This window comes from Phytophthora infestans, genomic scaffold, assembly GCF_000142945.1.
Source record: "Phytophthora infestans T30-4 supercont1.17 genomic scaffold, whole genome shotgun sequence".
Taxonomy (NCBI): Eukaryota; Oomycota; class Peronosporomycetes; order Peronosporales; family Peronosporaceae; genus Phytophthora; species Phytophthora infestans.
In genome coordinates, this window is record NW_003303742.1 from 1,041,037 (window position 1) to 1,067,498 (window position 26,462).

Genomic DNA, 26,462 nt, shown 5'->3' on the forward strand with positions numbered 1-26,462 from the left:
CATAGCACAGCAACCAAGCTAGAAGCGAAAAATATATTGAAAATCAAGCACGTAAGCATGAATATCGGCGTAGACTACAGTACTGCCTTCGATGCGACATCCTAGGTCCTGGATGGCCTAAGGCCATGCGCTGCTGCTTCCTCCCTTTTTAGAAGGGGTTCGACGTCGGCTGCTCAATCCAGACCCACAGCGTGATGAAGATGAGTCCAAAGGCAATCGAGATCGAGCCCACAACGTTACCCTGGTCCATCAGACTCTCGTAGCTCCAGCCAAAATATTCCTGGATGCTCATACGCACGCTCGGCGCAAGCTTTACGGCGATGAATAGACCCATCATGAGACTTGCGAAGAGCAGTGACGCGCCGTGCGACGTCTGGATGCTGTTGTACCCAGCCAGGAAGCGCACAACCGACCACAGTACACCCACGACGGTTCCGAAGAAGATGATGACGTTCGGTAGCTCTGCGGTAGAGCCACGGCTGGCACCGCCCGTGTTGAACCACTTGGGCTCCTTGCCCGTGATCTTCCACCAGAACGCCTCCAGCACGGCCGTGCAGTTGGTGAACGCGTAGGCGAACCACACCTCCTGCGATCGAATGACATCGCTGTTGTCCACGGTACGGTTGCTCAGCGCCGACAACACGCCCTGTATGAGCAGCTTTGGCACCAATGCGTACACAAGACGCGCACCAGCCATGTAAATAGGAGCGTAGCCCGAGAATAGGAAGTAAAGCGTGATGTAGTAGAACAGGATAGCCGTGATCGAGCCAAGCGGGTAGAGCGTCGAGTTAAAGTAGAACACGCGACGCATGAACTTGTTCGACTTGTGGTACGACGGGATTTGCGCCTCCGGCATCTTCCACTCCGGGTCAAAGTACTGAGTCTTCTTGTTCATCAATGCGATCTGGAAGTTACCCTTCGCCCAGCGTTTACGTTGAGCCAACGAGCCAGCCACAGAGTCAGGGATCAGTCCTTCAGCCAGACGGATACGCTCTGACGGCTCGCCCTCGAAATCCTTACGGAAGTACTGAGCCTTCCAGCCCATGGAGCACAGCACCTGACCAGTGTAGCAATCTTCCGTCAGACTACCGTACTGGATTCCACCAATCGAGTCCAAAGCTTCACGACGGAACATAGCGTTCGTGCCGGCAAAAGACGCACAGTCGTAGCCATCTTGACCAGTCTGAATAGCATCGTAGAACGTGGCGTTACGGTGACCCATCGGGTCTCCAATCTGCAGCTGAATGCAATCGCGGAAGTACTGAGGCGTTTGAACAAAGGCCACCGCGTTGTCGCGCACGTCATCGGAGTAGTTGTGGAGCGATGAAACATCCTCCCCATCCGCCCCGTGGTTGCCACACTTGCGGCACACACCGTTCTTGGGCAGTTTGGCATCACAGTTCATGCAACGCATGTCGATCTTGCTGGCGCGAGTATCGCTCATAGTGCCGTTCACCTGGCGACGGTGGACGGCGCTCTGCACGTGCATGGCATTCTCGAAGCAGTCCTTGGAGCAGTAGCTGATCTGCTCCTCTGGCACGCCGGCAATCTGGCACGAGGCACAGCAAAGCTTGGCGACAGCGTTGCAGCCGATACCACAGCAAATGTACTTAGCCTTATCCTGGCGATCCTCGTCGTCAAAGAAGAAAGGAAGCGTAGCCAAAATGAACTTCGGGTGAGGCTGCATGTCCGTATCCAGGATGATAAGGTAGCGGCCATTGGCTCCTTCATTGTACAGGCAGTTGTTGATGTTACCGGCCTTCGAGTAATGCGTTTCTGGTTTCACACGACCAATGAAGGTCACGTGTGGCAGACCGGGGTAGCGGTAGTCGTCACGGAACGAGCCCACGGCACAATCAGCACGGTTAACCACCTTCACACGGGATGGAGACGGCAGGTTGGCGGACGAGTGCAGCTTACGCCACGCATACACCTCCATATCCTCGTTGGGGTCGCACACACGGTCGTACATGAACTGAGCCACTTCTTGACGGAGGTCACCCGCAGTTTCCAAGATGCCCTTGTTCAGCTCCACGGTCGGGACCGGGTTGCCCTTGGTCCACTTGGTCTTGCAGTAACCGTCATCACAGACCCAGATCTGCAACAGGTGCGGAGGGTACTGCAGGTTCATACAGGCCATCAACGTGTCGATCGTCTCTTCAGCCGGCTCAGAGTAGTGACACAACAGCACATCGACCTTGGGCCACAGATCATCCGGGACGGGCGGCTCGAACTCGTCGAAGTAGTGGGCGCCACGACGCACGGGCTTCCACATACCAAGATAGTAGAGAACACCCAGAGCGAACGTCAGCACCTCAGCGAACAGCATGGCGAAGTACGAGGCCCATTGAGGAATAGGCGGATCGCGGAAGCAGATCACGTTATCGACGTCAGCCACCTCCAGATACCAATCGGGTGGGGTGAACCAGCCACTAAACGGCTCGTTTGAGCAACGGAGCGTCTCCAATGACGTGCTTGTAATTGTGGCACAGTCAACTTCCAGACGTGAGGCATCGCAAGGCTCCAAGCCGATCACGAACCAAAACACGATAGCAAGAAGCTCTACAATGCCGGCGATCAGGAACAGGAAGTAGAAGAACCGGTATGTCTGGTTGCCCTTCATCAGGTACTTGCGGACATTAGGCAGCTTGCGCTCGATAATGTTGCCGGCACCGTTGGCCACAATGGCGCGTTCGACGCCCTGGAACCACATGCGGTACTCCTCGTCCGTCTCAGGACATAGCACCCACACACGACGCTTAGTGTGCACCTCGAAACCCTTGTGAGGTAGATCGAGACGCGCACACGGACGCAGCTGCAGCGCGTCTTTCAGCTCGATGGCGCCCACAACCAGATCGGCGTTACGCGTGGTGAAATACTGGCGGCACTCCAGGTGCGAGTAGAAGTAGTAGATCTTAGCCTTCTCTAGCGCAAAGTAGCGGCGTTTCCAACTCTTGTGGATCGGTCCCTTGATCGTGCGCTTACCCTGTTTGTGCATGTAGCCGTGCACCGAAATGATGTTGTCACGCTGACCGCCGAGACCCACGGCGTCCGAGACATTCATGGGAGGTAGTGCTGGACCGCGCGGATCCACATAACCCTGCTGGGGGGTCGGACGACCCTCCTGCGCGTAGAAGCCGGCGCCGCCGTCATTAGCTCCCGTGGCTGGCGTGCCGTGCAGCTCGTAGTCTTCGTGCTTCATAAGCGACTGCTTGTCGTTGCCGTACATGGTCGACACGCGTATTAGTACTACACAGCAGCCTCTCGATCTCTCGATCCACCTCGCTTAGAGTCAAGGCAGTGAGAAGGAGTGACTTCGCCTGTGTGTATGTGCTTTGGTCTCTCGTGAAGAAGCGCAACTGGCACTCGGCCCGATTCCAGCCGGACGAAACCCCTACCAGGTCGTTACATAGTGAGCGCAAGTTATTTGCGCCGTCAAGTCCCTCTCTATGCCGACCTGTGAAAACGCATTCGCACGTGTTTGCACAGAGTCACAGGGACAGTACGGTCCACTCATGGGCGGACGCAAAAGTACCCAATTGTGTGGCTCACATAAAATCATGATGACTTTGCTTTTCAGTGATGCAGTGATAAGATGTATTCGCTGTTGCGACTCTATGAAGCAGTGCTCGGCCTTTCCCGGAATAAGATCTATGGATTGTTTGATATCCCAGCAGAAACAAGCCTGTGAACCCATTTGCGAGAGATCCTTGCGCAGGATTCTTGGCACCCGGTTTCACTGGCTTCAGCTTAGCTGAATCAGCTAGCGCATCGTTGGTGCGACTTCTTCTGTCAGCAGCTCAGAGCGAATCTCCGCTGACCGTCGAGCTGCGTGGCGCAATACGATTCGCGATTCACAAAGTATAACTTGTCCGTCCTTCTACCCGTTACGATGCTGTTACACTGCACTTACAGGAGTTGCAAACGCCTTCTTTCGTCAGTAGCGACTCGTTTCGGTTGGCAAGCACTGTCTGCTCTGGGTTCAAGTCGCGGCGTTGAGTTCGAACGTGGCGGACAAATCGTAAGGCTCGAACAGGTCAAACTTTGACCTGTCCGCCTTTGACTCAAAGGCTTCAAGAAGAAGAAGAAGAAGCCCAAATTGATGTTGAAGTCACAATCTAAGCACGAAGCTGACATCATATATGTAGTTAAGTAATGGAGATCGCTCGCAAACTGTATCTTCAGTTAAACAACAACTTGACTCAAGTCTTGAGTGAAGTAGTTTGTCGCAGTGGTGAGCAATCCTGTGGCGAAAGTTACAACTACTATTAGTAGTTGTTACAGCACTCAGCAGCGTGACTAAATGTGTATCGCGTGGATCTCAAGGCTTAGTAGACTACTAAGCCTAAGGCTTAAGTAGGCTACTAAGCCACGCGATACACAGTTACTCACGCCGCTGAGTGCTGTAGCAACGATTGGAGGAGCAGAGCTCACTGTACTTCATTGCATTCGCAGCAGAACGCGGATCCAGACTGAATCATCCAGTTCATGTAATTACGATTAGGAGCGTCAAATTGTTTGTCCATTGGACAAGCCAGCACTTCAACTCCAGGCTAGCGGTCACCAACACGTATTACTGCCTGTTCTTATCGAAGATATCCTAGCGCGTTATCCATTGCAAATCGGTAGATATATCATAAATTCCAAGCCATGACATGCGTCAATCATTCATTTACGTGTGTGTATCTGTTCGCCACCTACCGAATCATGATCCTGGTCTTCTCTACGATTTAACAGCCAGGTTCATCAAGTGTTCCATGAACACCTTCAGACTCACGTCGTCCGTGAAGATGACCTCACCCTGGCCATCCATGCTGTTATGCGTGACGCTCGGGTTGAGTTTCGCCATCAGGAAACGCGACTGCGACTTGTGCTGGTCGCACACCACGTACCGAGGAACCGGGAAGCGAGAATCCATGATAAGCTGTGCGTCAGCCTGCGGAGCCTCCAGCAAGTTCTTAAAATTCTCGTGTGCGGGGTCTTCGTGGAACTTCTGGTCACGCCACGCGGCGATGGTGTCACCGTGGAAGACTACAACGTAGAAGAACGAGTCTAGCAGCAGGATCGTGTCGGACCGAACGCTTGCAGCGTCCAGCAGCGCCGGCACGGGCGGGCCATTGAACGAATACGAGAGCAGCGACGGTTGAATCATCACCAGTGAGTTCGTCGTGCTCTCACGCAGCAGACAGTGACGGTAGTACGCACTCTCATCGGGCGAGTAACCAAACACAGTCAAGAACTGCGAACGACGCAAGTGGAACATGAACTGCGGGAAGATAGCGAACTCAGGCGAAAGACGGAACGAGGAAGGATCATCCTTGCGGTAGTCAGCAAAGCGGGCGGCCAGACGGATGAGTGACCGATCGATCCAGCGCATGATGTCAAGCTGCTCCTCACCCTGATCCGAGCGATGCACGGCAATACGCGCTAGCAACACAGCGGCGGCCTCTTGATCAAAGCCACGGCCCAGTGTAGCGGTGTCGTTCGGGTCTACAGTCCAAGGACCGCAAATTGTGGTCACGCGCGTACGGTAACGCCCGCTAGCGTGCTGATAGCGCGTGATCAGCTGGATGTAGCGCGCCTTGCCCGGCGCCAGCGGAGTCTGGTTGGCAATATCAAAGTAAATGGCTACAGTGGTGTTGGGATCAATGCCGCCCATCGACCAGGCGTTGGTGCCACCGACGCCAATCTCAACCTCGGACACGTTCTTGGGGGCTGCTCCTTGGCGCTTCAGAGGCGCGCAAGGACCAATAGCACCGGCCACCTTGAACTCGCGGCTCGTCAACACTTCCACCGAGGCTGCAAAGGCCATCGTGAGCTGGTCCTTATCACAATCCGCTGCTTCGTCCGAGAACTTGCTGAACATGCGTCGGAATGACTCACGGAAGACAGACTGGCCGAAAGAATCAGCAAGCACGATCACACCGCCAGTCTTCTGCACGCATGCTGCCATCTCCATCACGCCACTCTGATCGAGAGCACATGCAAAGATATCCACCACGTGACTCGAAGCCACACAGCGGGCAGCCAGGTCGTTGTAATGTACCAGAGCTTTCTTGGTCAGAGGAGCTTTGTCCTTCTGCAGATCAGTGTGCGAGCGGATATCCTCCTTGCGGTCGCGGCTGACGATAGCACCCGGGCCTACCGTAGGGGGGCCACCGACAAACATCATGATGCGAGCACCCTGGCCACGGAACGTCGCCTCCAACAGTCCGACACACACCGACATGGCTACACCCGTGCATCGCTGCGGGCGCTGGTCAGCAGCCACAGGCCACGGATCACGCTGGAGATCTTCCAGGATGGACTCGAGCGTGAAGCCACACTCGAACACCGGAAGTAGGAAACGAGCCGAGTTGCTCGTCTGCTGCTGAGGTTGCTGGGGTTGGCCCGGCATCTGCTGTTGCTGTTGCTTGCGTGTCGCAGCCAGACCCAACATGTCGTACACTTGCTGCGCTGTGAAGTCCTTGTTGCCACGGAAGACGTGCGACTTGGGCACCTCCGGGAAGTCTAGCTCGTGCACGTGCACCATGGTGCCGAAGGTAACGAGACCGATGAGCGCGTCAGGCGGAAGTTGATTGAGTGTCTGCTGGATGGAGTCCTTGAGCTCCTCGAGTTCCTCCTCGGGGACGCACGTGTCGATGCAGAAGACGAAGACGGGGGGTCCAGCCTGGCGGTTCTGCAGCTCATACTCGAGCGTCGTGTACTGCGGAATGAGCTCAGCTGGCAGATTCTCCTGCGTGATGTTCTCCGCGTAGTGCGGCGGGAAATGGTTGCGCGTCACGCAGAACGGGCACACCCACAGCTTCGAGACAAAGTCCACCTGGCAGAAGGGGTTGAGCACAGCGGCGCAGGCCTTGCAGTGGATAGGATCGTACTCTACAGCGGGGGGCATGCCGTCAATAGGCTTCAGTGGCTGGTACAGACAGCCTGTGGGCATAACGCATCGCGTCTGCTCCAGCTTGGTGCAGGGCCACGAGTTCCACGAGAAGCGCACGCCGTCCTTGGCCTCCATGGCGTGGAAATCCCATTCCTGGGGCTGCATTCCGGTCTGGTAGCCACCCTGCTGGCCATACTGATCGTATCCTCCTTGTTGCTGCTGGCCAGGCTGGTCGTAGCCGCTCTGTTGACCATACTGCTGCTGATCATACCCTCCTTGTTGCTGGTTATAGCCTTCCTGCTGAGCGTATTGTTGCTGGTCGTACTGTTGCTGGCCGTAGCCGCCTTGCTGTTGGTCGTAGCCGCCGTAGCCTCCCTGCTGCATCGTCACGCCAAGAAATAAGGGAACGTGCTAGATGGGATCTACGAGCCGACGCCACGTTTCAAGCAAAGTGTAGTGTGCACCACACTTTGTAAGTAGTATAATTAATACTTCGAGGTACTCTAGATATTACTTTTTTATGTTTGAAAAGTTAAACGTGCATTAAAGTCTAAAACCAGCTGTAATTGTTATTAAAGAGCTGGAATGTCTCAACCAGCTTTATTCCGCTAAGAAACACAAAAAATGACATCCAGCAGGATAGCTCCAAACGACTGGTTTCAAAATTCAGCTCTGGGTTTAATTTTGAATCGTCCTCCTTTGCCCCTTAAAACAGTGACAGTAGCTCTAAAACCAACGGATGGAGCAGCAGACGAAGAAACAAAGGGCTAAGAGTGTTTGGAAGTTCCGCCTGTGGAGACTCTTCAGGATTTGAAAAAATGGACGCTCGACGAACGCTCTTATCTCTAATCGCTCCGGACCTCCCAGCTATCCGAACGACGTATACGTGTATGCATACGTGTATGCGGACCACTCATTACGCATTCCCGCCCCCCGTTCGACGGAAGCAAATGAACCCGGCGGAGCGAATGCGACGGTCGGCGCGGAAACGTGTGCCCCCTGAATCGGACAGTGACAGCGATTACAACGTAGATGACGAGAACAGCGTTAGTGACAGAAGCGAGCTCGCGCTAGGCACGACGTCGAGTTCGACGAAGCATTCAGGCAAATCAAGCCGCTCGGAAGACCTTCTTCCTCAGCATTCGACTCCTCCCCTTCCTGGCCGCACCGTCTTCGAGTCGTGGGATGCGTTCGACACGTACATCCGCACATACCAAGCAGAAACGTACCAGGTAAGGTGTATTTGGTCTGCTTAGTATATGACCTTCTCTAACAAGCCTATTGATATCCAGGTGCTCAGACTTCGAACAAACAAGAAGGTTGGCGAAAGAAACGCCGTTATCCAGCGTGCAGGCTCCAAATCTACACCTTTTCCGGAGACATGGGTATGGTACGCCAAGACGCTGATGTGCACCCACGCCGGAAAGTCCAAGCCGCGTGGGAAGGGCAAGAGAGCACGTCAAGAGTCTCGCTCGAACGAGTGTCCTACACAGGTAAGCCTTCCACTGGCGGGTGCTGGCGGGTGCTGGCGGGTGCTGGCGGGTGCTGGCGGATACTACTAGCACACTAACGTTGTAATGTCTTTTAGATTAATGCCTGCGTTCGAGAAGTGGATAAATCAGTTCACAAGTTTGTTGTATGTATTACGAAGATGAAAACGACCCATAATCACTTGGTTGATTCGACAACGTATCAAAACTACCCAATTAACCGAACAGCAGTTGAGGAGAGTGTTCTGCAAACCGTGGGGGTTCTACAAAAGGCCGGTGCAGGAAAGAAGAGCATTCACCAGTTTATTACTGAGAATTACGACTGTCCACCGACGATAAGGGATGTACACAATCTGGTACGAAAGCTGAAGAATCAATCAACCCAATCAACAACTAGTGCTCAACGTTTGAAAGCGTGGATGATGGATTTCTGTGGAGAAAACGGCAACGCGGGCAGAATTTTTGTAGAGGCACAACAAAGCAAGGTAAACGATGATCGAGCAGATATTTACTCATAACACCGCTTATTATCCTTTTGTTGTTTCAGAAAATTGCTACGTGCATAACAATGCAGACAAAACACATGCGGTATCTGAACGATCGTTTTCAGGAGGTCTTACTTATCGATGCTACACACGGAACAAACGTACCGAAGTACAAGGATATTTTCCTTCATGATTCATGACACCTTTGGTAAAGGGCAGTACGTGCAGCACGCCTTAGTCCAGAATGAGCGGAAGGAAACCCTGGAAGCAGCCATCGAAGAATTAAAATTAAACAATCCTGCTACGAAGCGGCTGCAGTGTGTCATCATAGACAAGGACTTTACCGAAACGAGTGTGCTGGAGGCGGCTTTCCCTGGGGCTAAGATTCTACTCTGCCAGTTCCACGTAATTAAGTACCTATCCGAGGAGATCGCCAAGGCCGACGAGTACGGGTTTACTCCGTGGCAGAAAGAACAGTTGAGAGGTATCGTCCCCCTGTTGGTGTATGCAAAAGCGAGAGAGAGTACAACAAGCACCGACGTTACATGCACCAATTCATCACTGTGGGAGGCGTTGAGCGAGATACTGCTCCAGTCGGGCACACTACCGACTCAGTCAGGCACACTGCAGACGCAGTCGGGCATCGTGTAGAGCCTGTCGGTTGCGACTCCGGTGTGGTTGAACGCGAAGACGAAGAGGAGGAGGATCACCTAGACGCGAGACTGCATCCCTTCGAATCGTATTTCAAACGAAATTGGGATAATTGCAGAAGCAAATGGTGCTCCTACAAACGCCAAAACGCTGTCACGCTGGGAAACAACACGAACAATCGTCTAGAGGCCTCGTGGAAGCAAATTAAAGACATCGTGAACTCTTTCATACAGCTGAACGAATGTATAGAGTCCTTGATGTACTACCAATCGCTCGCAGAAAAAGATTTCGTAAATCGAATGTTCAAGATTGGCGTTATCCACCACGCCCATACGACAAAGAATTGCAGTACGTATCAAATCTAGTCAGCGAGCACGCTTGCAATTTAATTTTTGAACAGTACGCATATGCAGTTGGGCGTGCTACATACAGTTTCTACGAAGGAATTCCTGGTGTGATGTTTATCAAGAACACGACTCACGACGACGATGCGTTGGACGAACTCAATCAAGAGTACAATGTGGACACGGGGAATTGGCGATGTTCGTGTATGTTCATGAGTACACGGTTACTTCCTTGTAGACACGTGTTATACTTGCGCAAAGCATTGCAAAAGGAGACTATAATCCCGGCTCAGCTACATCCGAGATGGTTGCTGTCAACATTACGAGCATCATTTACAGCTCCCACCATACCCGATAAGTCTTTTCGCATACGACGGATTGTTAGACCCGAGCTAAATACTTGGGATGCTAATCGCAAGTTCCGCGAAGCTAACCAAGTCGCAAACGCTATCACGAGTACAATGAGCAGTCTTGGAATGCGTGAGTACCGAGATGCTCTTCGACTGTTGAATACTGTCGCTGAACTTTTCAAGCACCGACAGTTTCATGAAATTGATCGCCTAGTTTCAGACACTCAATGTGTTCAGACTCAGCTACAATCTGATGCTCCCCCGCCCGAGGCTGAAGAGATTCCGCCGGAGCCCGAGCAGCCCCCGCCTGAGTCTGACGAGCTCTCGACTGAGTCTGACGAGTTCCCGATTGAGTTCGAGCCACCGGAGCTCGAGGAATTCTCAGCTCCGTTGCCAGAGCCGATGACTGTGACAGATGAACCGCCGGGGAATCCAATACTTCCCTCGACTGAGTTAAATCAGCCCCCGACTGTGCCCCACCTATGCCCGACTACGGACGAGCTGCAACCGACTGAGTCTGGAACATCGAGCGCAGTTGTACAGCTGTTAAATACTCACAGCGCTACAGAGCCAGTCGAAACTACGGATGATTTTGAAATTGCAAGTCCAGTCCGACCGCGTGGTAGGCCAAAGCAGAAAGCATCCGCAAAGAAAGCCAAGAAGAATCGCGAAATCTCCAAAGTTCACCACGATTCAAACATGCATCACATGAAGCTGGATTTGTCGGTGCTCTCCGCTCTATTACATGAAGACCACACATTCAATTCTGCAGAGACAACATCGCTGTTTTATTTTGGAGAAAGAGAAAAAAACCAAGCAGCCTATTGTCCACCAAAAAAGCAAACTATCACGGAAGAAGACGGTACTAAGAGACGAAGATATATCGCGAATTCTTACTAAAGATGCTGCGTAAGTGCAGCAAGAAGTTATCGGCCTTCCAAGGGAAGAATTACGGTCTCCGAGAGGTGGATATACTTCTTGAAGTGCCAAGTATTGGTGTGTTTACAGCTGGAGCACTGACTACAATGAGGAACTATCACAGAGCGATGGATGCTATTGCTCAGATTGACAAAACTACTGTCTGGGCTACGACTTTTGATTTTGGGACTGAGATCGACCCGTGCTTCATCGTGGAAGAAGATAAACGACTGCTGGCAGGCCTAAAAAACACGCGTATATACGCTGTCACGTAAAAAGGGTGGACAAACTGGCTTTTGACTACCTAGTCGGGTACCCGTCGGTGCAGTCGGGCGTTGGTCGGGTACTTTTGTCCCGTCTTACGGCTTCCAGGCGGTTGCAGCAACACGTGCCCTAAAGTAAAGGGTTAGTATTTCTGTTTTCTTTAAAGTTTAATTTTATAATTTCTATTTGAAGCATATTTTAAAATAATTTAAGAAAAACCCTTTAGTTCCCAGGCTTTATTACGAGGGTATATTTTTACTCCGTCCCATAAACAGTAATATGAGAATTTGTAAGAGTTCCCTTCTAATTTCGAATTTTGACGTGCGGGTTGGGGCGGTGTATAAAATATACATGAGGGTATAGTGCCGGCATCTCCAACTTAAAGGGAGCTTATGTAAGCGATTGAGATCTGCTTACCAGCTTATGCTTGACAAAAAAACATAAGCAGTGACCTTTTTATCTATATCCCGTTTTTTGTGGCATTGCACACGGCCAGCAGCAGTGATTTCATTTATTATAGCCAATGAAACAAATATAAAAATGTGGTATCAATTGATTGCATTGGACATAGCCACCCTCCTGGCCACAACCCATTGCTTACACCTCCATGCACCTCTGATCACCTGGACACGCTGCCAGCCTCGATTTCGGCGACGTCGCCTTCACTCCCAGCAGTACTCTCGCCAACACCGCTGCCGCCGCCATCTCCCCCGCTGTCGTCGTCGTCACCACCAGCGTTGGCAGTAGTAGAGCCTTGCGCTCGTCGCCTAGGCTTCTTTCCCGGTCGTGTTGCCGGCGGGCGCTCTCGTGTTTTGTGTCCCTCGAGCAGTGTCCTCGGGATGTTGCTCCCATTATTCCACTCTAGGTGCCATATACGAAAGCAGGTATCTCTGCCCTCGCGGCCCACATTGCACAGATATTTACTACAGCCACCACAAGTTGCATTAGCGTAGCAATCCATACCACAAGCAATATCACCCACCTTTTGTTCCCGTTTGAACATTCCGGGCAGAAATACTTGGTGAATTTGCGCGGCTTGACCTTGTACACAGCGCACACCTTACAGGAGCGCTGGCGGCGTTTCACCCCCTGTTCACACTGAACTGTATCCGGATTCTCTTCCAGCCTGTGGTCGCCTTCCACTGAATCCGTAGTATTCTCAGTGCGCGGACGCGACCCCTGTTCCCCTCTGGCTGGAGACGCTGCTGTGCGTTCCTGAGCGGTTGCTGCTCTCTAAAGTTGCGGCATCATAAAATAAGTTAGCTTTATGCTGGATAACCAGAACCTTGCTCACCCTTGTGTTGGATGCGATTCGACATAAACTTACCTCGATCACCTCGAACGTTTCGGTCGAGTCGATAGCGAGCAGCTGCTCCATCAACGTTTCCATAAACGCAAAGTGTCGTGGAGGACGTTGGTCGTTTATCTTCCGGAAGTGTCGATACAAGATGAAGGCGTTTACGACCGCCATGTCGAACAGCCCGAGAAAGAGTGTTTTATAGTACTTTCGCGTCTTGTAGGAGAGCTGGACGCTATATCGCTGCATCAGCTGGTCATGGACGTCTACACCGCCCATCCAGCGGTGATAGTCCCGCACCAATTCTGGAGCTGGGACGGGCTTGATTTCACCGTTGACACGACGCACTACAGTACATAAGCATTAGTATGGATGTTAGAGCCTTCAAAATACTTAGAAACATACTCACTACCCCAGGCCGTCGGCTGCCACCAGAGGACAGCATGTGCACTGGGGTTCGGTCCATCCACATGACGGCTGTCAGCTGCGGAAAGCGCTTGTTTTCGGCCAACTTGGTGGTACCCTGTGCTGGGATGGTAACCTTTTTCTTATTGACGGTCTTCGTTTTCATCTTCGTGACCACGTCTTTCGCAAATCCAGAGCGATCCACAGAGATCGTTCCGGTCAGGTACATTCGCCGGTGTAGGAGCTCCAGTGCCAGCTTTACAGAGGTATAGAAGCGGTCGGTAATGACCAGTCTCCAAGGCGAAGTAGTGGACGGATGATAGAGGGCGTTCATGTTTCGGAGCACCGCCGCTTCGCCTGTGTTGTTGTCCTTAGGCACTGGGGTTTGTAGATGTGCCTTGGCACCGCAATATACTTCAATTCTAGTGAAAACCAGGAAAAAAACGGTATGCTAGCTAAATGATGGATGGCCAGCGAGATTTGATGCCTTATGTTTGACATCAGACAACATAAGGACTTAAACCAAAAAAAAATGATGGCGAGTTCAAACTCGCCATCATTTTTTGACGCACCTCATGCAGTACGCGGTTTTGGCACAGGCTGCAACGAACACCTTCGTCCCCCATTTGTGGGGTTTATCCTTGTTGAACTGGCGAGTTGGATTGTACCGGGAACGGGACGGCAACGTAGCTTCGTCGAAGCTTATAACAGGGGGCGCTTGGTATCCTCGGGCGAAAGTTCGTTGTAGCACGTCAACAACAGGCCGTATTTTCCATGCTCGGTCGAGCCGTGCCTGGGGTGACTTGTTATTCGAGAAGTGAAGGTAGCACATTATGTGAAAGAATCGGTTCTTGGTCATGAACTGTCCAAATCGATTCGCTGGCAGTGCGCCAACCCTTTTTAGAGACCAATGAGCCGCAATGCCCTTCCGGATAGGTGCCAGCATCCGTGCAATCAACAGGGCCATCACTCGTAGCACCTCCCAGGCTTCAATGTCCGCTACGCCAGCTATACGCCGCTTGATATCACCAAGCTCTTCTATTTCTCCTCCAGCCCGCCGTTGTTGGGACCGAATCGCCCGTGCACGTTGTGGAATGGATTGGGAATGATATTGATTGCTTTCAATCGCAATCTGACGCCAGAGCTTGGGCGGCATAAAGTAAAACAGCAAAGCCAACGGGTCTTCTGCAACTGCAAGAACACTCGTTGATGGTCCATACGGTCCATCGTACAGGTCCTTGTACGTGGATTCTGCACCAAACTTAGCAGGATCTGACATCAACAGAGCCATCGTTATGTTAGTCCTTCTGTTGGATGTCCCGGTCCGCACACACATTTATGTTGGATATGTTTGGCCACCATAGCGTACCGTACTCCCACCCGGTACTTTTCATTGCCTTGATAGCTTCACTGTCCTTTGCTACTGACGACCACGCAGACGCAGGAAGCTCATCTTGTTCTTCATCGGTATCCTCGTCGGTCAGCTCTCCAATTTCCCAGTCCGCAACCCAGGTGCAGTCATCATCTTCCGCATCGTCTTCATCTTCACCTCTTCATGCAGATCTTCATCCTCATCTGAGTTGAGGCCGGTGCACGTTTGAGCTCCCGAGTCCATCATGTTGGGGTCTCCGTCGACAAAGCACGTTGGTATCGCCGTTGTCGCCTCTGGGTTATCGTCTTCGGGACCACTGGATTGAGCCTGCATTTAAAACCAGTGACGTCTTATGTTAGTCTTGTGTTGAATACCCTTCGTCAGCACAATCGTTATGATGGATACATAAACATAACGTACCGAATCGTCTTCTCCTTCCTCGCTCTCATCGGGAAGGATACGTCGGCGGCGCTTCCTTGATGATCTGGTACTAGCGCGCTTTCTCTTCGCGATGGTGGACGATTGGAGTTCTGGGCTTGTCCGGATAGAAGGGGCTGCCTCACTGGTCTCCTCAACCTCGACTTGGGATATAATCCCGGCAACTGCTGCTTCTACGTCCGCAGCTACATGGTCTTGGGACTGTGGGCTGGAAGCTGATGCAGCATGTGTCGGTGTATCTCCCCCGGGTGTCGGAAGGGCACTATTCCACATGGCCGGAACCTGCACCGGGGCTCTCTTCTTACCTGATGGCGCCTTCTTCTTGCCCACAACCTTCTCGTCCGCTCGCGGCGCTAAGTTTGTCGATGGTGTCTCCTCTCCGTCCGCAGGCACGGGTATGGCTTCAACTGGGACTTCGATATCTTCTGCCGATGCTTCGGCTCTTTTGGCCTCATCATCCTTCTCCTCCGCCGCATCAACTCCGCTGCCGTAATCGACGCAGGCTTTCGGTTTCGGGGCGTTTAGTGATTTCGCTGCGGCCTTCTTTTGGGGAGCGTGCTGATTGTCAGCTGCTCGTCGAACGCGTCGCTCCCGCCGGAAAGCGTATGCGGATTGCATGCTCCTCGCTTCATCCGTTTGCTACGGGGTTTCTTGCCAGTGGAAGCCGCCATTGTTCGTGCCAGCTCCTTTTCTCGAATGAGCGAATTCAGTGGCTGTCGGCCAACAATATTTGGTGGGTGACGACACCCTTTTTCTGGTGCTCTGCAGGAATTCCAAACCCTACACCTGTGCATTCGTTCGTTTTACACACACGAAATAAACTTAATCTTTGTATTCAGACAGGCCGATACAAACTATAAGTAAAAAACCTCCTTATGTTGTACGGTCCAACATAACATAGATGCTGCGACAAAAGTGAATTAGGGTATACACCCCTTATGTTGTAGGGTCCAACATAATGGGAACTAAGGGGTTAAGAAACAACTACTTCTTTTATTTTAAGAAGTAGTTGTTTTTAAAATAATTTAAGAAACAACTACATCTTTTTTTTAAGAAGTGGTTGTTTTTTAAATTATTTTAAAATATGCTACTTCTTTTATTTTTAAGAAGTAGTTGTTTTTTAAATGGCACTCGTTATTCAGCCAGACTGGGTAACAAGAGACAGTACAATTACACCAGAATACACCCGATTAGCATGCCCGAATATGCCAGACTCGTGAAGAGCCGGACACGTCATCAGTTGATGTGTCTTCGGGAGTATACGTATAACCGGAAGCTCGATGTCGGTCGGTTTCGAAACTTATATCTGCAAGACATTCAGCAGACTGCGCTGGGGATATCTAACTCTCAAGACAAAGTGCAGGGTGAATAACCCGGAGGTAGTCATGCAATCGACACACACAAACAAAAGACCAAATCATTTAAAACTTGTTCAGCTAAATGCACATGCAGAGATACCGATAGCGTAGATACTGCAACTCCTTCCTACTTAGCGCACGCATAGTAGTAGCACCGGCAAATATCTCGAATGCCAACAGCATGTACATGCCACAATTGTAGCTATCGACCTGCACTCCAAGATCACTTTCGTACATTCGGACTCGGTACTTTCTTGGGGCGAAGTCTGGTAGCATCGTCACCAATTCGTCAGCAAGGGGGCGAACCTTCACTCCGTAGCTGGAATTCATCGGTTCGTAGACTGTTACGTCTTTACATGTCAGGTCAATCATGACAGAGCATCAGTGATTCTTGCCGCAGATGATCGGAATCAAAATCTTCTCACCCGTAACACCTACAAACACGCCCTTCATCGTATAGATCGATAAATAACCATTCATAACGCTTCCCGCGATGGACGTGTCGACTCCAATCGTGTCTACTCTTTCTGCGAACAGCTTCAGCACTAAAGTGTTGACGGCGCAATCACCCAAGGGCGACTTGCCAACGAGCTCCAGCGCTTCCACCTATATTCAAGAAGATGTTATCAACGCTAGTAAGTCCATTGTATCAATAAATGTACGTTAGCTGTACCTGCACGGACAGAAGTGGGATGGCCTTCAGCTTAGCAAGTATATCTGGGTCTGGATCAACTTGGAAATGCTCGGGCATCTGTAGAGTGAAATCAATAGTCTCGATCCAGTTTATAGCTTTGTCCACGTGTTGTATGCTTTTCATCGCCCTGTGCCACTTTATCATTACACCCAACGTCTCGGTAGTGTATGTTCCAACACCGATTACTTCCACCGCAATTTCTTGCTCGCCTAGATTTACACCCGATGAATCTTTATGTTTCTTCTGCAGGGCTGAGACTTTGGCGCTACACTTCTCAATGAAGTCTTTGCGAAATACACGGGTTATGGATTCCACAGGATATATTTTCTTCGCCGGTGGTAAGCTCGCTCTCTCGTGGGCTACATGAGCCCTGGGAGTTTTACTGAACTCATACTGCAGTCAACAATGTTCTCCACTGCTCGTTGTGGAGTAGGGCATGCTGCACAAACTGGCCTTTTCTAAAAGTGTCGTGTGCCATGAAAGAGAAGCCTTGTACCTCGATCGATTGGTTCCATGCGTTGCGTCAATTAGAAGTACATCCGGGGAGTGAAGATCGATCGCATGTGTTTGGTTTGAAGCGTAATACAGGTTGCCAATTTCTAACATTATGAAACGGTTAGATAGGCAATAATGAAATTAAATTTAAAACATAAACGTCGTATATCATACCTTTTCTCCCACATCGTCCACGAAGATGCGCCCCACGTTGCCAGGAGCATCATTAAATTCGGACATCCACTTCTTTAACCGCTTTGAACTAGACGTTGGGGTCGATCCTTGCTCGCGAGCCTTCAATTTGCGAACCAAATTATGAACATCCTGCGGCTTCGGATTGCTATCGGAATTGTCCTTGATAAACTTGAGAATGCTTGTCTTTTTTGCGCCAGCCTTGCGGAGCTCGTCCACTGTCTCTAAAGCCCTCTCATCGAGGGACACACGGTTGGACGAGTGGCTTTTGAAAGCGTACTCGTTCAATGTGTGGTTGTGCTCAAGGTGGCACTTCGTAATCGTTAGAGTAAATGTATGGGTAGCTTTGTTGATCTATTGAGCGCACACATTGATCTGAAATCAACAAAATATTGCAAGCAGATATTAGCAAATTTGTCCGATCAAACCAGTCAATACTCAATCATACCAGACCATGCCAGATTGAACCATACCATGTCCGATTGAATCTGACTTCGCCTAGTTGATCATGTATCTTGCACAGCACACCCGACATTCTAATTTGCAGCAGCAACATACCTGGGCAGAGCATCCAGAAGCTCGACTCTCCTGACAAGGCCTCTTACTTGTGGCTTGCGATCGGAATTCGCCGTAATGCGTACACACGTATGTTTTTGCGTACTGGTCCCACTCGTCGGGAATCTTACACGCCTTAGATCCCTGGGCATCTATCCGAGCATTCCGTACTGGAACTGAGGTGTTCGTTCTGGTACGGTAGATCTAATATTGTATCGATAACATACCAACCAATTAGCTTAGATAACACTGAATATAATTAAAAAAAAACTTATCAACTGTACCTGGAACGACCGAGCTTGATACTGTGCAAAGTATGCCTCGAATTCTTCCCACGACCTGAACTGCGTCTCCCCCGGAGGCGGAGCGATGACACCGACTGGTCCGGCTTCCTCGCTAGCGCTGCTCGTCCCCGTCGTTTCCACACGAGGTGGTCTTAGTGACGGCTCCCACTCACTCAAAGAGCCGCCGGATGCGGCGCCGTCACTGGTATCGTCGCTGTCGTCTGCCAGCAGGGGGCGCTTTGGAGCGCTGCGTGGGCGCGGCGGCATTTGGGTCCGTTGGCGCCACGAATTTGCTTGAGGGGGAGGATTTTTTGTGTGGGAGGGGTATACGCAGAGTATACGCTGTACCGAGTTCGGATATGGACGATATCAGCAAATCCTAGCAAATCCGAAGATAACACAAGATTTGCTACGAGTGGGATGCTCCCAGTCTGGCAAATACTCACTCTCTTTTTAAATTATTGAACACTCTTAAAATAAAAGTGTAGCCGTCGCTCTTCTTCTCAGAAACAGGATACGAAGTATCCTGTCCTGTCCCGGTGGAGAAGTCTGATCATGGCTCAAGGGGGGAAAATGATCTTAGTCAACAGTTTTTATTTTATGTGTTGGCGGCGACTTGGCGCTCGATTCCCTTATATATACTGCTCAATTAAGCCGCTTTACTACTGCTACAAATAGATCGCTTTCTACTTCACGACGGTTGATCTGCTCAATTCACGGGCATGTACTGCTTGCTCTCGATGCGGCGCTCCTCCCGCCGCCGGCGCAGGAACGTCGCCACCCGAGTGATGCTCACGTACATTCCGACGGCAAAGAATGGTAGCACGAAAGCCCATGTGACCGGGTGCGCAAGCACCCCGGCAAGGTTAAACGAGGGTCCTCCTGTCTGGATGTGGTTGGCAGCTAGAGCACCACCAGAGCGTAGCGCGTGCCCTGCGCCGTTGTGGTGCCTTGAGTAGTAGATATTAATTTCCATGGACGAGTCGTCGTCCACGCCCTCGTTTTCCAGCGCCGCAACGCTTTTTGCCGGCACGGATGTGGCCATCGTTTTGGACGCGCCCACAACATCGGCCGACAGCGTGTTCACACAGTCGGTGGAGAGCACCTCGGCGTGCGTGATCATGCACAAGCGCACCTTGCGTACGGCTTCGACAATCTTGCGAGGCTCCACCAAATTTGGCGCCTCGTGTAGCAGCGCCACTATGTTGGCCTCCTTCTGACAGTACGCAGCCACGTCCTGAGCGCAAGCGGGGCCCGTCGCGACGTCGCTCGAGATCGCCTGTTGTTCGGCCGCCTCTGGAATTCGGCTCAGCTCCTGCGGCGCATCGTCCGCCGGCAGCGGGAGCTGGTCGGGTGGCTCTTCCTTCTGCCTTAGCTTCATCTTATTCTCCTGCGCGCTCAAACCCTGCTGCATCCTGCTAATAGTATATCTGTTGCCAGTGTCGCTCTGCAAACAGTCTCTAAGAGTGGAAATAAGGCGAATGACCGAAGCGGGGAATGACGCTTCGAAATGTCCTCATGATGCACATCGTCTGTCTTTCCCACCCTTACATTCTAGGGCTAGCGCAATAGCACAGAAAATGGTACAAGCGTAAAGCCGATATTATTCTCTTTATCAAATAAAAAGGGTCCCTGTTAGAATTTACCAGTCTCACCAATTGAAGCACCGTGTAATATTATGCATACGAAAATTGCATTGATTTTTTCAAACAAACGATGGCAGTATAAACTGAAATCATGCTGTCGAATTCAATTTGCTTGTCGGATCGCACTCGGATAGCCTACAGACGGCTGTGCCATTTTCGTGAGAAGCCTGTTTCCAAGCCTGCTGCTGAGCAGTTTTCTTCTTCAGACACTAAATGTGAACCTGTGTCAGGTATTGATATAAAACGGCAACTTCAGCCTGCCTGCTGTTCTTGTACATATCTCACAATATTTCCGGACTCCACTCATACGTACTTGTCCGAATACATGTGCAAAAGCTTTAAAATAGAGCAGTGCGATGCTGCCTACCTCAGCACCTCTGAACTGAGGTCAAGCTGGGCCTTCTTCAACTCCGATGGCACGATCGCATTGCCGCACCGACATGTGTGACGTGTGTAAAACGTGTGTAACACATAATACATGTTGAAAAGGATTTTTTTCCTGAATTAAGCGTTTTCATTGAAAACGCTTAATTCAGAAAAAAAAATCCTTTCATTGAAAACGCTTAATTCAGAAAAAAAATCCTGGATCGCTTCAATCAGCGGAATTATGGTCTCCTTATTGACAGCGACGGAGGTAGAGGGTCTGCTTCGCTTGCTGTGGCCGGCGGTGTCGACAGGCGATGACACTTCCGACGATTCCCAGCGCTGGTACCAACAAGGATTTGAATTCCAGACGCTGCAGGGCTTCCCGATCGGGCTCGTGCAGGGTCACGGTGGCCCGTGTGGTGTACTGGCAGCAGTGCAAGCTGAAATGCTTCGACTCTTCCTGTTCGTGCGCCACCGTGATACGTTGATCAACAGTGGCACCAATCTACAGCAGCTAATGGAGCGCGAGAGTCTAGTGGGGGATGAGGCGGCAAAACGTCATCTCCTGGCTGAGGCCATGGCCTCGCTATTAATGCAGTGCCTCGGTGACGACCGAACAGTGCATGTGGTGGTACAGGAAGATGCAGACAACGGGACACCAGTGAAGTACAGAGAGAGCACCGTGTTGGTGCCTCCAGTACAGACAGATAGGCCTCCCCATGACTTGGTGACGCTCTTGCACCACGAAATGTCAGCGTTCTGCAGCCCACATGGAGTCATCAACTTCACGTTCAGCGTGCTACGCACTAAGAGCGTTGCTGCTGTGCGTGAGGAGATGGACGACCCTTCTAACACTCTTACGGGGGCGTTTGGGCACTGTACACAAGAGCTGGTGAACTTGCTTCTCACTGGTAAGGCCGTGTCCAACGTATTTGATGGGAGCGTCCCAATGGGCGACACAGGGCTGTACTTGCACGGCGTTCCATATCGAGCGCGAATCGGCTACTTGACACAATTGGAGGCGTTGCGATACTGCCAAGTGGGTAGCTACTACAAATCGCCCCAGTTTCCCGTGTGGGTGCTCGGCAGCTCGTCACACTTTAGCGTTGGGTTTGCTTTGGATGCCCGTGTTTGCGAGGAATCGGCATCCGCACAGCTTTTTCAACGAGTGCAGCGAGTCTTCAAGACCTTTGACCCAATGGAGACCGGCTTCATGGAGATGGCATCCCTTGCGGACTCGCTGAAGCAGCTTGGGGTGTCCTCCGAGATTCTCTCAAACGAGTATGTTATGGCTCGACTATTAGCCAGGCTGGAAATCTCAAGCGGTGCTGGCATCGTACTCTGGGACGAGTACTGGAAAGCTATCTCAGTGTTGCTACACACCAACGACTTTGAGTTGGCGCTGTCTGGGGAGTACGATCCGAATTCCGCGGCGCAGTCTCGACCTCTCCTCCAGCGCTCCGATTCTGATCTCGCTCGGGAGCTGCAAGCACAGTTTGACGCGGAGGAGAGAGGCGGCTCTACTGACCCTGCTCCAGGGACCTCGCAAACAAGTCGATCTCCTCCCAGTGAGCCAACGCGGGATCCACTGCTTTCATTCGATTGGTTTTACTATAATGGACTGGGAAGAAACAGTAATTCTAGCAATGGGCAGCGGTGTCCTCAACTTACAAAATGCCGCGTGACACTCGAGAAATCGACGGAGTTCATTGGCCAATCTGTTCCTATCGAAAACGCTGGTGTGAGTGGTGGCCATGGGTCGCCTCCTCTTGAAGAAATTATGAAAACAAAGTGGGCTGGTGCGCGAATCGACTGGTTAGGCTCGCCTGCTCCAAGTATCGACTAGGTGTCACTGTTGGGTGCCGCTCACCCTAGGCAAGTAGCATGCAATAGGAAAATCTTGAGTTCTGGGTATAGTTCAGCAAGTGCACGAGCGAAGTGACAACTGAAAAGTGACTGTGTTATCCATTGGTGATCGCAGTATCTGGAGTTTCGTTTGCTGTGACTCGGCTGTGGTTGATTATCATTTTTTGAAGCAAAGTAAAGTTTACCGAATGCTGGAAAGGACAATTCTACTAGTAGTATTGTTTACTGTCCGTTTCACCAATTGATGGCACCATTTTGGTGCACAAAGGAGCCGCCGACGCATGAGAGCTTTACAGTTAATCTACCTGCAAAAAGGTCAGCAGAGACGTCGGCAGACCTACACGCGAATACTTCGGTGGATGCTGGCACACCAGTGGATGTAGCCGATCTTGTGCTCAGAACGGAAAGGTTACTGTAATTGAAAATGCGCATCCTGATGTGAGTGTGCACTCGCCAAGGAAATCTGTGCTTCCATCTTTGCCAAGAAGGTCTGCTACGGGGGCGTTGATTGAGCCCCAATCTTCCGTGACTGAGCTTGTCTTCGCCGAGGTGGCAGCGTTCCATGCAGTTTTGGGGTCCTGGGTGGCCTCTTGGAGACTGGCCTTGATGTATTCAAAGGCATCCTGGTGCTTTTGCTCCCAGCGTTAGTCGACGTCCGTCTGAACGAGGTCCGACAAGGGCTTAGCGAAGCCCGCGTACTGACTGTACTTGTGAAGGTAGATGGCCGAGCCCAACCACTTTCGCATATCCTACTGGGATCGGGGCGTTGACCATGCTGTTATGGCCTTGACCTTGTCTGAGCCAGCCCGAACACTCACGTTGCTTTCGAAGAAACCGATAACTTTAATCTCTGGTGACGCGAAGGCGCACTTGTCGATGTTGGCGTAGAGCTTGTTCGCTCGCATCACACTCAACACTCGACGGAGGTCACCTCCATGGCCGTCTTGCCTCCCTCGTCACGGCTATGGACGAAGATGTCGTCGAAGTACGTCTGTACGAAGGCGCACAGTGGTCTAAATAATTGCGCCACCAGGTGGCTGAATGTCGCCGGGGCGTTAGACAAGCTCTGCGGCATGACGAGCCACTCCCGAAGCATGCCGCTTGGAGTGCTCACCGCGGTGAGCGGGATGTCGCTCTCGCGCATCCGGATCTGGTAGTATCCGTCTATCAAATCTAGCACACTGTACAGTACGCTTCCGGCCATGTTGTTCAACAACACATACTTTCGTGGGATTGGTGTTTGGGCCGGCACCGTCGCGTTGTTCAGCTTGTTATGAGCATGAACTAGACGCCACTTTCCGTTCGGCTTCCGAACGCAGAAAGTCGGCGTCGAGTGCGGGGATTTCGACTCCCGCACCAAGCCTTCTTTCGCTTTCGCAGCGAAGAAGGCATCGATGACCTTGCACTGTTCGCGCGGAAGAAGCCATTTTCTCGTGGCACAAAAATTGATGCCAGGCACGAGATCGATCTCATGCCGTACGCCTCGATCTGGTTGGAGTTGGGTCGGTGGGTTTTGCTCACCACGTCCGCATACTCCATCACTAAAGGATACACCGGATCCTTGGGGTTCTTAAGGATCTTAGAACCCAAGCGCGTCTTACGCTGCTTGTTCATCTCTTCCAAGACGTCTTCGTCCAAGACAGAGGAAAGTTCAGCTCCTCCCGTGTGGTCTTAGGTTTAATGAGTACCATCTCGGCAACCTTTCCAGACGTGAGGTTAACCAGGAATCACTCGACCGTCATTTCCTCGAGGTTCAGTATCTCTGCAACCTCTGGCAACGGTTCCAAGTGGACACCAGATGCCTTGACGGGTAAACCGGTCTCACCATCGAAGATGTGATAACACTCTTCCACCGGCCGTGTCGGAGGATCCCGGGCTCTGGACTTCGAATCGCTTGAAGTGACGTCGATCTGAACGAGGTTCAGATCCGACTCTCGGCGGCGGCGGCGTCATCGTCGACGGCGACCGTGACGGGGAGCTTTGTTACCCACGTCGAGGGATGTCGGAACGCCGACATCCGAGGCACTCGAGGCCTCGTGTGGTACTGTGTTACCCACACAGGAAACGTGTCCGACGTCTTCCTCTTCAGTTATGGCCTAAGCGACCGCGTGTGGCACTGTGTTACCCACCCAAAAAGTGTATCCGACGTCTTCCTCTTCAGTTAAGGTCTGACGACCGTGTGTGGGACTCTGTTATCCACCTTGAACACGCTAATACCAGCGTTCGTGACAGCTACAGCTGTCTGCGGAACTATGTTACCCGCTTGTGGACCTAAGTTACCCACTTGGACGGCGCCTCCTCTGGACACCGCCACCATCGAAGCGTCCTTGGAATCGTCATATACGTCGACGACTCCCAAGTATCTGCTGGATGCTTAGGTACCCTGGCAGCCCTTGCAGGCGCCCCGCGTCCTGACAGAGGTGGGAACACGACTCACCAATGCTCTGTGGGACTTTGCATGGCGGCGAGCACCGATTGCCTTGCCTCGCCAGTCGATCCAGAGCTCGTGCTTCTCGAGCCAGGACATGCCCAGGATCATATCGTAGGGATCCATGTCGAGAACAGTAAACTGTTCGAGGCTGTCAAAGTCTTCAAACTTGACGGCCAGATCCACTTGGACGTTGGGGACAGTGACAAAATTCCCGTCGGCTAGTCGCTCTGACACCCTCCTATTGCCTTTGCTTTCTCTCAAAGCATCGGACAACTTGTTGCTACTACGAGCAACCGTCTGGCAGCGTGCGAAATTCTTCGACGCCCCAGAATCGATCAAGATTCTAAAGGGGTGATCGTATCCCCGTACACATCCGTGTACTACGAGCAGCCCGTCACTGCTCTTCGCCGATTCGATAGAAGTCCCCATGGTACGCGTCACCCGCGCATCCCTCACGACGACTTAGCTCTTCTCCAGTAGGGCGTCCTGCCCCTACTGGTCTCCGGCGCTCCCCTGTCCCCAAAATCCTGTCTTCTGCCAGCGAGCCTTCAGGACGGGCTTGGGGATCGTCCACCCGCGAAGTCTCTCCGCGGGGCAGTCGCGCTTGATGTGGTCCAGCTTCCCGCAGCCGAAGCAGCGAATGTTGCGCTGCTCGGCGGACCCGAGTTCCATGGGAGCTAGTCCGTTAGGGTTTGCTTGACCGGGATTCGACAAAGAATTCCCAGGTTATGCTGAGGCCGGCGTGCGCGCCTGGCGATGACTGTATTCTTTCTGAAGAGCCACTTGAATCGCCTCTTCGAGGATGCTTAGCTGCACCCGGAACAGCTGAGTACGCGCTGGGCTTACTCGAAGGCCGTCCATGAACACAGTCATCTTGACGTGTTCGTTGAGTGGGTTTCCCACTAGGGACGCCGTAAGCTTCCGTATGTCTTGGACGTAATCATGCAGCTCGCGTCTCCCTTGCTTGCATGATAGGAAGCGCGAACGCTGGCGGCACTCGTAGCTCGCCGGGAGGATCGCCTCTCGGAAATGTTCGCACAGCTGAGCCCAACTCTTGGCACGCGTGCTAAGGTTGGAGAGCGCAAAAGCAACACAAAGCTGCTCGATCGAGACCAGAGCCACGTCCACCGCGAGCTCTACCTCTCGGACCCAGAAGTGAAGGTTCTCACCTTCCTTCTCTTCATACGACTTAACCTTCAGCCATATTGGCTTCAGGTGTGGCGGATTTGTCTCCGCCGCCGGAGCCTGTAGATTCTCTCGCACATGCGCGATGAACCCTTGCTCGTAAGCGTCAAACGCATAGACACGCTCGAGCTGCTCGGCCGGTGTTGATGCCACCAGGCTCTGCTGGACATCCACCAGCCATCTTCCGAATCGACTTGAGCTGTGAGTCGTTCAGATGGGAGACGTCGTTCCTATCCATGGCAACGAGCTTCAGAGAGGTTCTGGTAGACTACTCGCGTTGGCGTGGATTGACTACAAGTGCTAGCAGGTGTGACGGGGTCACACAGCACCTTGCGCTAGAGGATGTTGGCTTCCGAGGGTATGCAAACTCTCAGTGAACGGCGGTTCACAGGTGTGACGGGGTCACACAGCACCTTGCGCTAGACGAAGTTATCTTCCGAGAGTATACAAACTCTCAGTGAACGGCAGTTCACAGGTCCCCTCTTATTTAAAAGAG

General features: G+C 51.9%; 4 protein-coding genes across 4 annotated transcripts; 1 reads left to right on the top strand and 3 right to left on the bottom strand.

The window, feature by feature from the left end:
• Positions 1 to 12: 12 nt before the first annotated feature.
• Positions 13 to 3,348, bottom strand: PITG_09964 (cellulose synthase 2; the record flags this gene model as incomplete). Its single annotated transcript, XM_002902461.1, has 1 exon — positions 13 to 3,348. The coding sequence occupies one exon, from the start codon at positions 3,227 to 3,229 to the stop codon at positions 149 to 151; it is 3,081 nt and encodes a 1,026-aa protein (XP_002902507.1).
• Positions 3,349 to 4,723: 1,375 nt separating this feature from the next.
• Positions 4,724 to 7,264, bottom strand: PITG_09965 (protein transport Sec23/Sec24-like protein; the record flags this gene model as incomplete). The annotated part of the gene is made up of 1 exon (XM_002902462.1): positions 4,724 to 7,264. One exon carries the CDS (start codon positions 7,262 to 7,264, stop codon positions 4,724 to 4,726), a length of 2,541 nt encoding a protein of 846 aa, XP_002902508.1.
• Positions 7,265 to 19,117: 11,853 nt separating this feature from the next.
• On the bottom strand, positions 19,118 to 19,924 carry PITG_09967 (uncharacterized protein; the record flags this gene model as incomplete). The annotated part of the gene is made up of 1 exon (XM_002902463.1): positions 19,118 to 19,924. One exon carries the CDS (start codon positions 19,884 to 19,886, stop codon positions 19,182 to 19,184), a length of 705 nt encoding a protein of 234 aa, XP_002902509.1.
• Positions 19,925 to 20,725: 801 nt separating this feature from the next.
• On the top strand, positions 20,726 to 22,330 carry PITG_09968 (uncharacterized protein; the record flags this gene model as incomplete). The annotated part of the gene is made up of 1 exon (XM_002902464.1): positions 20,726 to 22,330. The coding sequence occupies one exon, from the start codon at positions 20,726 to 20,728 to the stop codon at positions 22,328 to 22,330; it is 1,605 nt and encodes a 534-aa protein (XP_002902510.1).
• Between the last annotated feature and the right edge of the window lie 4,132 nt (positions 22,331 to 26,462).